Genomic DNA, 16,288 nt, shown 5'->3' on the forward strand with positions numbered 1-16,288 from the left:
TCCATAAATTAATAAACAACGGCGCCATGACTACAAAAGAGTTCTAATTCACCTGTACATTATATTCTTATAATGAGCATATGAGCTTATTGCCAATCAATTAGTATGCTGTTGTTAATGTGTTTGTTTCCTTCTGACAAATCTAGAAGTAACTTCTATTAACAACCAACGTCAAAATTGCTCAGAACAATTACTTTAATGATGTCACAGCTATCGTTTCAAACTGGTTCAGGTCCTTTGAAAACAATTGACACGATAATCTGGGAGGTAGTCCTTTCATTCCAATACTTTTTAAACACTATCAGCTAAAAGCAGTTTAGTTCCTCATGTGAGCGCCATGAAACATTTTGTCCCCTTTGGTACATGGATACCTAGTTTTAATTACTAACGAAAAGTTTGGTGTGTTATACGGTAGAGATGTGATGATTTCAATTTCGTTCCATGTCCTCTGCAAGAACAATTCTTACCTTTACATATTTTATTGTATTGTTTATCTCCCATCCACATCCCGCAATGACCATCAATTTGACTGAGTTGAAAACCCCCATAGCACAACAGGAGCACACTCTGCACGTAGAATGCCACCATTAGTTATATGACCTCGCACTTACCATTTTCTTGACTGACATAAACACATGTCATTGTACTTACCATTTTCTTAACTGCCATAAGGCATTAATGGGATCTGAGCAAACAATGCCACCATGAGCCTATTACATAATACTTACCATTTTCTTGACTGCCATTCGGAGCGTTGCCTGCCCCCTTAGGAGCCTTTCTAGCTGCAACATGACGGGCCTGTACGCTAGGTCAACCACCTCTATCGGTACCCCGCCCTTCCAGTTGGTACCCAACACGGAGACATCCTTCCTGAAACATTCCGAGAAAAACAGTGTGAGGGTGATCATATTCTCTATGTAACCGTGTTGTCTTGTGTAAGTTAAATTTTACAATTTTGTATACACGAGTTTGCAGTTGTGGTTATGCCCATCCACTCACAATCAGAAACAAAGTTTAGGAATATATTTTATTTCAAAATACTATTTCGAATAAAATCTTTACCGCATACAAGGCTATAGTTTACGTACAAGCAACGACAAAGCCCACTGAGGTACGACAATAATGTACCACGTTCATTTAAGTGTCGAACCTATTGCTATGGCAAATATGCAACCTTTGATGTCAACAGTTATTTGTAATATACACATGTGAACAAGAAATCACAAACTGGCGATACAAATTAAATTACACATACATTATCATGTGACCTGATATTTCCGTAATCATCACCTTTAATAATGCTGTGGTTATTTAATTATTTATGGGTCATAGGTGTTATCATAATTTATATAGTTACTTTACAGCGAAAGAACCAGTTTAAACGCAACTTGTATGCGCAAATCGTTTCATAAACAAGGGCTGTTTGTAAAACATGCATGCCCCCCATATGGGCTCTCAGTTGTAGTGACAGCCATTTTGTAAATATGTTTATGTCACTGTGACCTTGACCCTTGACCTAGTGACCTGAAAATCAATAGGGGTCATCTGCCAGTCATGATCAATGTACCTATGAAGTTTCATGATCCTAGGCATAAGCGTTCTTGAGTTATCATCCGGAAACCATTTTACTATTTCGGGTCACCGTGACATTGACCTTTGACCTAGTGACCTGAAAATCAATAGGGGCCATCTGCCAGTCATGATCAAACTACCTATCAAGTTTCATGATCCTAGGCAAAAGCGTTCTTGAGTTATCATCCGGAAACCATTTTACTATTTCGGGTCACCGTGACCTTGACCTTTGACCTTGTGACCTGAAAATCAATAGGGGTCATCTGCGAGTCATGATCAATCTACCTATCAAGTTTCATGATCCTAGGCATAAGCGTTCTTGAGTTATCATTCGGAAACCATTTTAATATTTCGGGTCACCGTGACCTTGACCTTTGACCTAGTGACCTCAAAATCAATAGGGGTCATCTGCGAGTCATGGTAAATCTACCTATCAAGTTTCATGATCCTAGGCATAAGCGTTCTTGGTTTATCATCCGGAAACCATTTTACTATTTCGGGTCACCGTGACCTTGACCTTTGACCTAGTGACCTGAAAATCAATAGGGGTCATCTGCCAGTCATGATCAATCTACCTATCAAGTTTCATGATCCTAGGCATAAGCGTTCTTAAATTATCATCCGGAAACCATTTTACTATTTCGGGTCACCGTGACCTTGACCTTTGACCTAGTTACCTGAAAATCAATAGGGATCATCTGCGAGTCATGATCAATCTACCTATCAAGTTTCATGATCCTAGGCATAAGCGTTCTTAAATTATCATCCGGAAACCATTTTACTATTTCGGGTCACAGTGACCTTGACCTTTGACCTAGTGACCTCAAAATCAATAGGGGTCATCTGCGAGTCATGATCAATGTACCTATGAAGTTTCATGATCCTAGGCCTAAGCGTTCTTGAGTTATCATCCGGAAACCACCTGGTGGACGGACCGACCGACCGACAGACCGACCGACCGACATGTGCAAAGCAATATACCCCCTCTTCTTCGAAGGGGGGCATAACAATATGAAACATTACATTTCAATCAATCATGCATGTCATCAGAGCTCAGGGATTTTTTGTCACATAACATGTCTGATTTGCTCAATAAACATAAAGTAACAGTACTTGAAATTGAAAATTACAATTATTATTGATAAAAATGACTTTAAAACGATTTTCTTATAATTTCATTTTTTTCTTTAAACAACAACAACACATAAACAAGATTTGCGCAGAAAACGAAGAAAGCGTGTTTTGCATACATCAACTTGCAGTGCTGCTTTATTTGCCAGTTTCCATCACAAGAAGCAAGGCTGATACTATCATACGAATATGGTTAATTACAAATCTGCTGATTTCAACTTAAAAATCGAAAAGATTTTACTATGCTTTCACTGTGAAATAATTGTGTCTCGTTCAAGATACCAGTGTCTGTCACTCTTACAGGTTCACAATTATGATGACACCTACTCTTGTAATGCGTGTGATAACTTTACCAAAGTTTATTAAAGTTTAATTTATTTTTTGAACGCATGACACCAAAACGATGTTTGTGTGTTTCATTTCAAAATTGATCTTCATTGTATAAATGTCGTTCTTTTATCGCGTTTTGAAAGAACATTGTACCCAAACATAAACGTGTTTTACAATAGTGTGTCATATGTACAACCGATATAATTATTTATCATAATTGGAAAACGTATTGAACCGTTTAAAGATGCATGTAGAAAAACATCTTCCTTGCAATACATACCATACACTCAGTCAAAAGTTGCAAGTATTATACTGCAATATGTGTCATGATGTATTCGCGAACTTAAAATATCACCTGTCGACGTTATACATAAAATATCAACCTACGGGAAGAAGAATATTGTCCCATATGATGTCGAGTTGAAAGTTTGACGTGGTTTAGAAGGCTTTTATATAATATAGCAAAAAACTGAAACCCAGAAACGAAATCTGGAGAGAAATACTCGTTTGCATCCACTACTATATACTATGAAAAACAAATGCAGATTTTGGTGTTGATATGATAAAACAATCAATTATACTGTTAAACGTTGACTTTTCTATGGTTAAAAGTCCTCTTTCGTCATAAAATAATTTGCATTTACATATTGTTCATAGTTGTGATAATACACGGCCATTCTTAACTAAAATGAATGTGTTGTAGCAACGTACATAAACAAAAACAAGATAACACTGAAAGGTGTAGGTTAATATTCTCTTCTGCCTCTAGTCACTACTTTAGATATATACGCTAAGATTATTCTTTGTATATATGCATAAATATCAATCTTTACAGCGAAAGACAGCCGTATTTATCCCCTACATGTCATGCTTCCGTATGGTTTATTCAGTACATAGGTCTGCCCGTATTAAGCAAATTAAACATCGTTTACTCCTAAACCATATATTTTCAAACGGTCGCTTTTTAATATATCATGCCAATACATTCTATTGCAACCACAAATAAAGTAAATCATGTATAAACAATCAACTAAATAATAATCACTTATTATCGAATTATTAGGATAAAGTAAATGTGTGTGGGTGTAAATTTAAAGTGCACGTACATGGTGAAACGGACTGTTTTATTGCCATGTTAAACACAACATTAAATAACAAAGCTACACATTTAAATTGTTTTAACATGTTGAGCACGATGAATGCTAGTATTAAATTGGTTCACTGTGAAGCCTCATCATGTCTCTCAGATCTTAATTTTTATTTTTAACATTCCAATTTTCTCTGTTATGATTTTTAAAACAACGTAATAAACAAACAATGTCTATGATACTAGGATACAGACCGTAGCAAAAAAATGTACGTATGGTTCAAATCAGGATTACGGTACGTTGTATTATTCTTATATCTCTTACTAAGGCATTGCAATCATGACGTGAATATCATGTTCTATAATTTAAAACTATATATTATCAAAACATATCGAGCGCTATATATATATATTATATATATATATATATATATATATATATATATATATATATATATATATATATATATATATATATATATATATATATATATATATATATATATATATATATGGGTACTTTCTATATTACACTAACATACTGCAAAGCAATCCGAAACAAGACCAAATAACAAGCCAAACACATACACACATTACAATCACTGCAACAAATTGCACAGAATACGAATTTTAAGGACGCAAATATATCACAGATTTTTGAAAGATTTTTTTTTTTCGAATGTTCAGATCACCGACAAGCCCATTCAGAAGGCAGCCTTCAATGTTGTGTTAAAGGGCCAAAATGAGCCATCGGTTATTTTGCATATTCGAAAGCACGAGGCAACAGGCTGATAGTCACATGTACTAGCTACATGAGCGACGACAAAAAGCAACGTCTCCAATCTAGTTCAATTTCAAACAGAAATGCTGCCCTCAATCTGATGAAGCTTGACTGCCAGAGAAATATGAAACAATAATGCGCGAATGATTAACAATCTACAACGTTTTTATTGGTTTTATCTATAATAAAGTAGCTGTCCCGTTATGAAACCGCCTTTCTATCATTTATCATTGATGTGTAATTCAATCAATTACGTATCACAACAAGTCGCAAACAGAGTGATATAGTGTTTGATGATCGATTATGTGCCGTTTCATAAAGCGACCCAACGTATGAGTGCTATTCAATATAATGCTAATGGATTACCCAAATCTTTGAAAAAGGAAATGATGAAACAGCTTTGCTAATTTTTGTCAGTGTAACTTTTCAATTACTTTTTCACACAATAACACAAACGCAAAACGATGACTGACTGAATTGTACCGTCGCGAGAGAAACATACGGTTTCCTACAATATATATCTATGATAAATGTCCATTGATATTGATCACGTTAACATCATAATCTCAAAACATGAAATGCCGATTAGAATTGCAGACTTTGGTAAACTGGCTTATCTTCCTTTTATGTACATATAAACATAATTTTGTGTTTGACTCAAACTTAATATTTTTGGTAACCCCTATAATGGCGCAATTAATTAACACTTTTGTCACTGTACATGCACTGGTTTATATAAACACAAAACAAATGTGGATGTATTCCAAAATAAAAATACTTATCAACACCATGACACATTATATTTCTAACATTTAGCAATATGGTTGATTGTTTTATTGAAAAAGTCAACATAACAAATCGTGGTTAGCATCTTTTCAATATACAATTTATTGCATGGGTTATAGTCTAAAAACTAAAAATCAAATGTCTTTGTGTATATGTACACATGCAACCGCGTGAAAACAATTATGTATCTTTACCTTAAAATTCACGTTTCTGATACTTTCTAGCGTTGTATTTTTGCTATATTTTGCAGAAAGGGTATGTTTTGAATATCCGTACAAAAAGAAGTTTTTAATAAAAACGTGTCTTCACAAGTTAAATCAATTGCATTCATGTTTATGCATGATTAAATATATTTACTGTCTCTATACATGTTTTTTTTTTCAAAAGCACTTCAATATTTACCTCGCACTGATGTTAACTTTATCTTGTACATTTATAACAGTTTATGTAGCAGATAAAAAAGGTATTATTGGAACGTATACTTGTACATTCCACATCAAGAAGACATGTGGAGTATAAATTACATTTGGTCATATATTGAAGAGCTGACATCAATGACTTATCCGTCGTTCAATGCTTAAACAAGATACAAAACAATGACACTTGTCTGAATATAAGTATATGCGTCGACCGGTTTAGTAGTGCCTGAAAAGTGGCGATACCGTCAGCCCACACAAAAGGGGACAGCTCAGAATACAGATTTTGAAGAATTTAAGAACACCATATAGGAATAATAAGAGGATATTATGTATAGTCATATTTTACCCACACCTAATTTTATACCTGTAATTAAAATAACGTTTTAACAATAATTGGAAACAAAACCAATGTTTTACTACGCTCACTTACATAACCAATGTTTTACTATGCTCACTTACAAAACCAATGTTTTACAACGCTCACTTACATAGCCAATGTTTTACTACGCTCACTTACATAGCCAATGTTTTACTACGCTCACTTACATAGCCAATGTTTTACTACGCTCACTTACAAAACCAATGTTTTACAACGCTCACTTACATAGCCAATGTTTTACTACGCTCACTTACATAGCCAATGTTTTACAACGCTCACTTACATAGCCAATGTTTTACTACGCTCACTTACATAGCCAATGTTTTACTACGCTCACTTACATAACCAATGTTTTACTACGCTCACTTACAAAACCAATGTTTTACTACGCTCACTTACATAGCCAATGTTTTACTACGCTCACTTACATAGCCAATGTTTTACTACGCTCACTTACATAGCCAATGTTTTACTACGCTCACTTACATAACCAATGTTTTACTACGCTCACTTACAAAACCAATGTTTTACAACGCTCACTTACATAGCCAATGTTTTACTACGCTCACTTACATAGCCAATGTTTAACTACGCTCACTAACAAAGCCAATGTTTTACTACGCTCACTTTGGAACTACATGAAGCATGAGCGTAAAGCGTGTCTTAAGATCACATAACACTCAATCAATCTAAATAAATGTCAGCCAAAAAACAAGCGCCATGATTTATAACAATCACGACTCACAAAAAGGCTACACAACCAAAAGAAATTGATTATTTGTTGAGGCTTTAAAATTCGGTTTATTAAGCATGTTCGCCAGCAAATAAACACGTTAAGGACAAGATGAATGTCATCATTACTACGATGTTTCGATATCATCTTAGCTGGACAACAGCGAGATCAAAGAAAAACATCACGTACCGACATATACAACAGTGAACACATTCAAGTGACATAAACAATGACAAGAATTATGTATCTGTCAAGTCGTTACTGAAGTTTATTTGTTAATAAATATTGATTTGATACAGATGTCTACGACCCAGAAAACACGACTTATTTCCCCTTAATTTGTTTCACTTTTCGTTTTTTAGGGAACCCTTATTTTTATGTCTTACCTGTTTCCAATATTCTATACGAGTACATCTGCACTATCCTATCCTATTTTTTCTGTTTCAGCGTCATGTATTTTAATATACATGTAATTCATTTGAATGTTTTCTTTTTGTTTGTCACTGGACTATAGAATTTTATTAGAAAAATAAATATTGATAATATTATATGTTTAATAAAAAAAAAATCAAACGACCAAATTTTCAATTACCAATACAATCTTACTCTAATGTACAATAGCAACAAACAAATGTGTACCCAAATACATAAAAAAAACGAGACACGAGTGCAATCGGCCATGTGGCGCTTGCCTGCGACTCGAAGGAACTAAACAATCCAGAGAATGTGGAGTTAAGAAGAATTAAAGTACTAAATGACAAAGAAATAATTCTAGATACATTATTATAGCAATAAATCAATATCAGGAAACTTTATCAGGAGAAAAAGCATGACAAAATATGAATGTCAAAACGTGATGCGCACAAAACCATACGCATAGCACATTTGTAACACATTAACTCAACTGATAAGAATGATTTCAAATTCCCGCTTTTACGGGGATATTGACATAATACTGCGGTTGCAGAGCAGTAACGGCACTGTGATTGACATAATACTGCGGTTGCAGAGCAGTAACGGCACTGTGTAAAGTTCATTATTATAAAAAAAAAACTAACCAGTTGCACTATGCTACACAATGACAACTCCACGGCCTTGAAGGCCATGTTTTTTGCAACGGACCGGACCTATTTTCGATCTTGGCCGACATAACAAAAGCACAAACGTTCTAACAAAGTATCATGCAGAATGGCCAAAAATGTGACTTTAAGAGCTTTCACGTGTTTTAACTATAGCAATATAAGAACTACCCAGCGCCCTGGTGAAAACACCATTTTTTGAACTTGTATTTGGCTTTAATTATACAGTATAATTCAATAAAGAGTATAGCATTACAAGTTCAATCCTACAGCAACAACATAAACAACAATACGTAATGGTAATCATTCCCAGTGTAAAGATCGAGTCTGTAATAAGCTTGGTTTATGATAAGTTGTTCCGAAAATTTGTTAAGTATACATTTCTGTAAATCTTACGATAATTATTTGTAAACTGACAAGACAACAAATAATACATACAGCTCTCTTTTTTAATAACAATGCGAGTGAGGGAAGAACATGTATTGCATTTGCGCGAAGTGTCATTATCATTACATTTTATTGTGTTAACGTTTTCATTGCCTTATAATTGAGCTAAAGAAGACTGCATTGGTAACTGGTCATTAATTTGTATAGCATATTGACCCAACTAAAAAAAATACAATACACAAATGTAAAACTTGTATAAGTACATTCTGGTAGCTTGAATGAATGAGTTGTCTTTTAAGTGTTACACATAAAAACATTATTGTGTAACGCTCCATATTAGGGTCGCTGCGATACTTATGATTGCTCATCAACGCACATTTGGATAAATTCCGAAACGTTTATGGGGTATTGCCTTAACCATTGTGAAAGGAGTACTCCAGCAATGGAGAAAGCAACAACTTAACATCGGTCAGTTTATACCAGTTAGTGTCTTTGTATTAAGTTATACCAATGATTCACAATTATTATCTGTTGTTTTTTAGTTCTATGAAGCACACACACACAAAAAACGTTTAATCAGATTACGAGGCAACAAAACAAATTATTAATATAAATGAAAATATAAAGCATACATGTATCATATACCGAAAACAAACGTTATTCGCTTGAATTGTAACTGCTTTTAAACATTTAACTATTGTGTAGTCAATAGCTCATTGATTTCGGCCTTTCGGCTTTGTCTGTTTTCGCGCCCAAACGAAAAAAAAAATGAACAAGGGACAAAATTGTCACAAAACCAGGTTTTCATTGTGAAAAAAAATCTGATAAAGGGAGACAACTCAAACTGAACTTTTGAAATGAACAAAGAAAATTAACCCCCTTTGTAAGTTTGTTTTAAAATAAATATATTTTTAGTCATGGCGACCTTGACATTGGAGATATGCACATGAATTTATTTTTTTTGACCTTTGACAATGAAAGATGACCTTGACCTTTCACCACTAAAAATGTGCAGCTTCATAAGATACACATGCATGGCAAATATCAAGTTGCTATCTTCAATATTGCAAAAGTTATGAGCAACGTTTAAGTTTTCGGACGGACACACGGACGGACGGTCAAAATTTGTGTGCGTATGGAAAGGCGTTGTCCATATACACATGCATACCAAATATGAAGGTTATATCTCAAGGGACATAGAAGTTAAGAGCATTTTTCGAAACCTAAACGCAGATTTTGAAACCTAAACGCAGACCCCTACTTCAAGGTCAAGGTCACAGGGGTCAAAATTGTTGTGCGTATGGAAAGGCCTTGTCCATATACACATGCATACCAAATATGAAGGTTATATCTCAAGGGACATTTATGGCCATTTTTGACCTTTGAACTCAAAGTGTGACCTTGACCTTGGAGATAATGACGTAATTATTTCACGCGACACACCGTCCAATGATGGTGAACAAATGTGCCAAATGATTTTAAAATCTGACAATGAACGACATAGTTATGGCTCGGACAAGCTCATTTATGGCCATTTTTGACCTTTGAACTCAAAGTGTGACCTTGACCTTGGAGATATCGACGTAATTATTTCGCGCGACACACCGTCCAATGATGGTGAACAAATGTGCCAAATGATTTTAAAATCTGACAATGAACGACATAGTTATGGCCCGGACAAGCTTGTTCCGCCAGCCCGCCAGCCAGCCCGCCAGCCAGCCAGCCAGCCAGCCCGCCCGCATTCGCCAATCTAATAACCAGTTTTTTCCTTCGGAAAACCTGGTTAACAAATACTCATTCCAGCATACGTTATTCTTACGCAAGGTCACGTTAAAGGAACCTTTTCACCGATTTCGGAATGCGTTGAAATTTGTCATTATATGCTTTAATTTGATAAATGTTGACATATGAACTAGGTAGCTTCATTAAAAACAAGAGCTGTCACCATAGGATGACATATGCCCCCTATAAACGCTTTGATAGAAGTTATAGCCTTTTTCGAAACCTAAACGCAGATTTTGAAACCTAAACGCGGACCCTAAATTCAAGGTCAAGGTCACAGGGGTAAAAATTTGTGTGCGTATGGAAAGGCCTTGTCCATATAAACATGCATACCAAATATGATGGCTATATCTCAAGGGACATAGAAGTTATGAGCATTTTTCGAAACCAAAACGCAGATTTTGAAACCTAAACGCAGACCTTAAGTTCAAGGACAAGGTCACAGGGGTCAAAATTTTTGTGCGTATGGAAAGGCCTTTGCCATATACACATGCATACCAAATATGAAGGCTTTATCTCAAGGGACATAGAAGTTATGAGCATTTTTCGAAACCTAAACGCAGATTTTGAACCCTAAACGCGGACCCTAACTTCAAGGTAAATGTCACAGGGGTAAAAAAATGTGTGCGCATGGAAAGGCCTTGTCCATATACACATGCATACCAAATATGAAGTTTATATATCAAGGGACATAGAAGTTATGAGCATTTTTCGAAACCTAAACTCAGATTTCGAAACCTAAACGCGGACCCTAAGTTCAAGGTTAAGGTCACAGGGGTAAAAAAAATTGTACGTATGGAAAGGCCTTGTCCATATACACATGCATACCAAATATGAAGGTTATATCTCAAGGGACATAGAAGTTATGAGCATTTTTCTAAACCTAAACGCAGATTTCGAAACCTAAACGCGGGCCCTAAGTTCAAGGTCAGGGTCACAGGGGTAAAAAAAAATTGTGCGTATGGGAAGGCCTTGTCCATATACACATGCATACCAAATATGAAGGTTATATCTCAAGGGACATAGAAGTTATGAGCATTTTTCAAAATCTAAACGCAAAGTGTGACGGAAAGACGGACAGACGGACAGTCCGATCACTATATGCCCCTTTCCTTCAAAAGGGGGCATAAAAAAAACAGGAATAAAATTTAAAAAAAAAACAGGAATAAAATTAAAGAAAACAAGTAATCTTCAACAGGGATCGAACTACTGACCCTTTGAGTAAAAGTCTAGCACCTAAACATCTCGGCCATCCGAGCTCATAGGTTCATAGGTTGAGTTGTTAATTTTATAATTTAAATAAGCAATCTTCGTACTATCATAAAATATAACGATAACAACGGAAATTATTAAATCGTTTCGCGTTTGTAACGATTAATTATATCAGGTTTATTAAATTGTCAAAATATGCACATATTTGGTATTTTAGAGCATAATGAACGTTCACAATTACTGTTTCTTCGCAACTATCATAACTACAACGAACATTTGCAAATCTGAAAAAAATGTAAATTTACCAAAACGTGAAAATGTCTCTTTATGAGGCTGTTTGAGTTGTCGATGTAGCGTGAACGGAGCGACATTGTTCATTGATTGAACTTAAGTTAAAAACTAAGCGCGTTACGTACTACAGTTTGAGCAGGGCAAGGTCCTTGCTATGTATAACGCCATCAATATTTTGTATATTGATGACAAAAACATTAATGTGGGTTCGAATTGTTCATGCATAATAATGAGGAGCGTTCAGCAATAAGAAGTGCGTCATTAAAAGAATTAATGTTCTCTCATCAATTTCCATGATGTATTTTTATTTGACCACTAACATTTAATCTAAAAATGGATGATATATATTTGGCACATTTTGTGGTTAGTGGTTGTCATTTATTAAAGCGAAATGACAACATTAATTAATTCATCATTTACAGACGCGACAGGAGAAATGGTATAAAAGGATCAGATTTTCAGATCCTCGGCAGGTGCGAACCGAAACCAAAAAGGTACGTTACTGCTTTTACTTCAATTTCTTATTTTCAGTAAAAACATCTATATTATATTTTTTATTTCATTTTATCGTAAATTACCCTGAGTTCGATTTTCAGAATTGTTTTAATAATATATGATCAAAATTGTAATACCGCTATTTTGAAGTTCATATTAACCTCTCAAACAGACCTTAATGTTGTATTCGTCTTTAAAGTCTTCAGGTGGTAAACATGGGATATTAATCTCTCAAACAGACCTTAATATTGCATTCGTCTTTAAAGTCTTCAGGTGGTAAACATGGCATATCCATAATAATATGCATGAGCGCTTAAGTATAACTTAAATTTTCTTTTGACCTTTTTACAGTCTCTCCAACATGAAGTCGCTGGCGTTGATCGCTCTCCTCGTCGGGGCAGTTGTCGCTACTCCCCATGGATACGGCCACGGCTATGGCTATGGCTCAGGCCTCTACGGCGGTGGGGGCGGCGGATATGGCGGATATGGCGGGTATGGTGGATATGGCGGATATGGCGGATTAGACGGGTATGGTGGATATGGAGGAGGCGGGTATGGTGGATATGGCGGATTCGGCGGGTATGGTGGATATGGCGGATATGGCGGATTAGGCGGATATGGTGGATATGGCGGATTCGGACACGGCCACGGACATGGGTACGGTTATGGATATCGCAGGTCATACATATATTTTGGGTTACAAATGCACGAATAAGGCAAACTGTTCAATAAAGTAGAAAAGCTTGCATGTATAAAGAAAACAATAACTATATGAATAAGGTAGATTATTATATCAAGTGGAGTTGCCTACGTTTATATAAAATATAATTTGAATTATTCATTATTCATCACAAAACTGCGATTATGTAAAAAAAAACAACTAATATTCATGTACAAAATTATGTAACCTTTCAGCTGGTGGCCTCATCACAAGAAATGGCGCCCAAGGAAGTGGTACTGATAGACATCAGGTATTTAAAGATTTACAGAATCTATCTATAAGTATGAAAGTGGTACGCGTTCTAAACAAATGTAAAAAAAATCACTCGTGATCATAGAAAAATAATATTTTCACTCTCGGCTGTGCCACTCGTGAAAATATAATATTATTATCACTAGTGAAATAACAAACGATCTTACACTGACATGAACAAACATTCTCTTTATCCCCTTAATAGCAAACAATCTCTTTCAAATCTCTTTCAAAAATATCATTGAAATAATTGTGGATAAATAAAAAGATGTATCCGTGAATTTCAAATTTAAATAAACCATATCATGGCAATACTTTAGTTTCCTTAATAACAAATAACGTGAATATCTATAGGTACATTCGAGCTTTTCAATCAAAATAATGCAATAATAAACATTTTGCATCATATTATGCAAATACGGTACACGGTAGTTTTTTATATCCAGAAATTATATTATGAATGTTTGTTACCTTATTAATATAAGGTATGAGTACAAGCTCTATATAAGGTTTTCTTTTCCAGATCACAGCATTGCTTTGACCGTGCGAATTTACAATGGACATCGACGACATCATATCAAGGACTTTGATATTGTCTTTTTTTCTGTATTGTCTTGATGAACAAATAAAATAATCAGCAGCATGAACTTGTAGTTTTTGTGACACACTCATCACTTGCTTGGATATTACACATTTGGTAAGCTGTTGATTAACTCTTTCAGTGCTGAAACCGAATTTTGAAGGCCTTTGCAAACAGTTTGGATCCAGATGAGACGCCACAGAACGTGGCGTCTCATCAGGATCCAAAGTGTTCGCTATTCTTATAGTATTATTTGAAACAAAATTGAAGAAAATGCTAATTTTAGAAATTCTGCAGACTACATTGTAGCGGACGACAAATTTCCCAGCATGCAAAGGGTTAAGTAAAACGCTATCAATAACAAAATGCACGTTGTTGGTTTTTTTCGTTTTCCATAGGTACTATTTGGTAAATCATTGGTTCTGATAAAAATACCGCTATTAATTTCCTTAACAATCAATTACGGAACATGCGCATGGTTTGGACAAACGTTTTGAATAAATGTCACTAAACCACGGAATGTATGGGTATCTCAAACCAAACTGACTTGACTTGAAAAAAAGAAGATATTGGGAAGATATTGGGATTTTGTTACATACGATACCAACCACGTGTAGTTCTGTACACACACACACCAATGATCGTTGTAAGGTTACTATACAATAACTTCACATTACTCAGGTTATTGTTGTGTTCTTTGACAGTACAGGCCTTTGTTCTGGTCAAGTTGTTTTACTAAACCCATACAATAAATATATTACAATAAATATATATATACTAACACAAACACTTCAAAGAATCTGTACATGTCGCATTTGCTGTTAACTTTACGTTCACTTTTTAGTCATAGATTGTACAGTCGGTGCTTTATCAAACTATGAGCTTCTCCATTAAGAGATAATGTATGTGTGTATCAACCTTTTATAAATTGTTTTTTATTTAAACAGACTATTCATCAGCGCCAAGCCTTAATTAATTGCATGAATACAGTACAATGCAAAAACAACTAGATGTGTTTGTGAAACGCTATGCCCCCCCCCCCCCCCCATATATTTGATCTTTGACCTTGAAGGATGACCTTGACCTTTCACCACTCAACATGTGCAGCTCCATGAGATACACATGCATGCCAAATATCAAGTTGTTATCTTCAATATTGCAAAACGTATGACCAATGTTAAAGTTTGACGCAAACAAACCAACAAACAGACAGGGCAAAAACAATTTGTTCCCCAGTATAGACTGGGGGACATAAAAACAAAATAGAAAAACCGACTAAGGCTGTTTCTTTTTATTTACATATTAAACTGTTTTAAATCAAGGACTCGGGACGATACCAATTTCATTAACTTTCCCAGACTATATGGTATTCGATTTGAAGACTTTGTGTTATACGTCCAGTGACGCAGCAGAGATATCTACCTCTCTGTAAATTCATGATCGTATTGTGATTCAACCAATCGAACATTATTTTGCTGTACGCGGTTGTACAATATATATTATAACAGCTGCTCATTTCCTCTTTTTCCTAGTTATGTTTATTTGTTTCATTTCCTTGTAACAAAGTATTTCCAATAATGATGTTTAGGAAAATTGATAATGTTTAGTTTAGCTGTACAGCTGGTAAAAATTGGTCGATATATATTGACGGTATCCGGTATATCATGGTACAAATAATAAAAGTAATTGAATTGATTTTAAATTAGTTTCGAATCCGTTCAATTGTTTATTGCAATCGTGCTACATCGGCTATCTCCGGACTCATCAGATTTAAGCAATAAATCGCCTGCTGATCCAGAGTGTTGTCAATTGGTGCCCGAAATCGTGCAAAGTGTAGTATGCGATAATTTTACTCGGTAGGGAACAAATAAGTCCCAAAACCGAGAGTATGGTCTTCTTTGATGGCATGCACGGCAAAGCCTTAATCTAACATTAGTTTCCACGTCGATTATCAGTTTTTGGTTTACCCATTTAAGCCTAGTGGACTCTCTCATCCTTCTAACTTGGATCAATTTATTTCCAAAATTAGGGATGTCTAGTATATGTATTTCTATATTTAGAATATTTCTTACAGAAATTCGTTTAAGCATACAGCGCAGACCCTGATGAGACACCGCATAATGCGGCGTCTCATCTGGGTCTACGCTGTTTGCCAAATCCTTTTTCTAGACGCTAGACATAAACGGTTAATGAATGACAAAATACCTCGTTCGTGTTGGTGTTGTTGTTGTTTTTCAGTCAAAAGTATATTTACAAGAGAAAACAGGAATA

At 35.2% G+C, this 16,288-nt stretch overlaps 1 protein-coding gene across 1 annotated transcript in view; it reads right to left on the reverse strand.

The window, feature by feature from the left end:
* The window catches only part of LOC127842121 (ribose-5-phosphate isomerase-like), a 32,231-nt gene that overhangs the window by 3,352 nt on the left and 12,591 nt on the right, over nucleotides 1–16,288 (reverse strand). Inside the window, exon 6 of the mRNA XM_052371466.1 lies at nucleotides 729–870. Within this exon, the coding sequence (XP_052227426.1) occupies nucleotides 729–870 (142 nt within the window). The remainder of the gene's footprint in view (nucleotides 1–728; nucleotides 871–16,288) is intronic.

This window comes from Dreissena polymorpha, chromosome 8, assembly GCF_020536995.1.
Source record: "Dreissena polymorpha isolate Duluth1 chromosome 8, UMN_Dpol_1.0, whole genome shotgun sequence".
Classification (NCBI taxonomy): Eukaryota; Metazoa; Mollusca; class Bivalvia; order Myida; family Dreissenidae; genus Dreissena; species Dreissena polymorpha.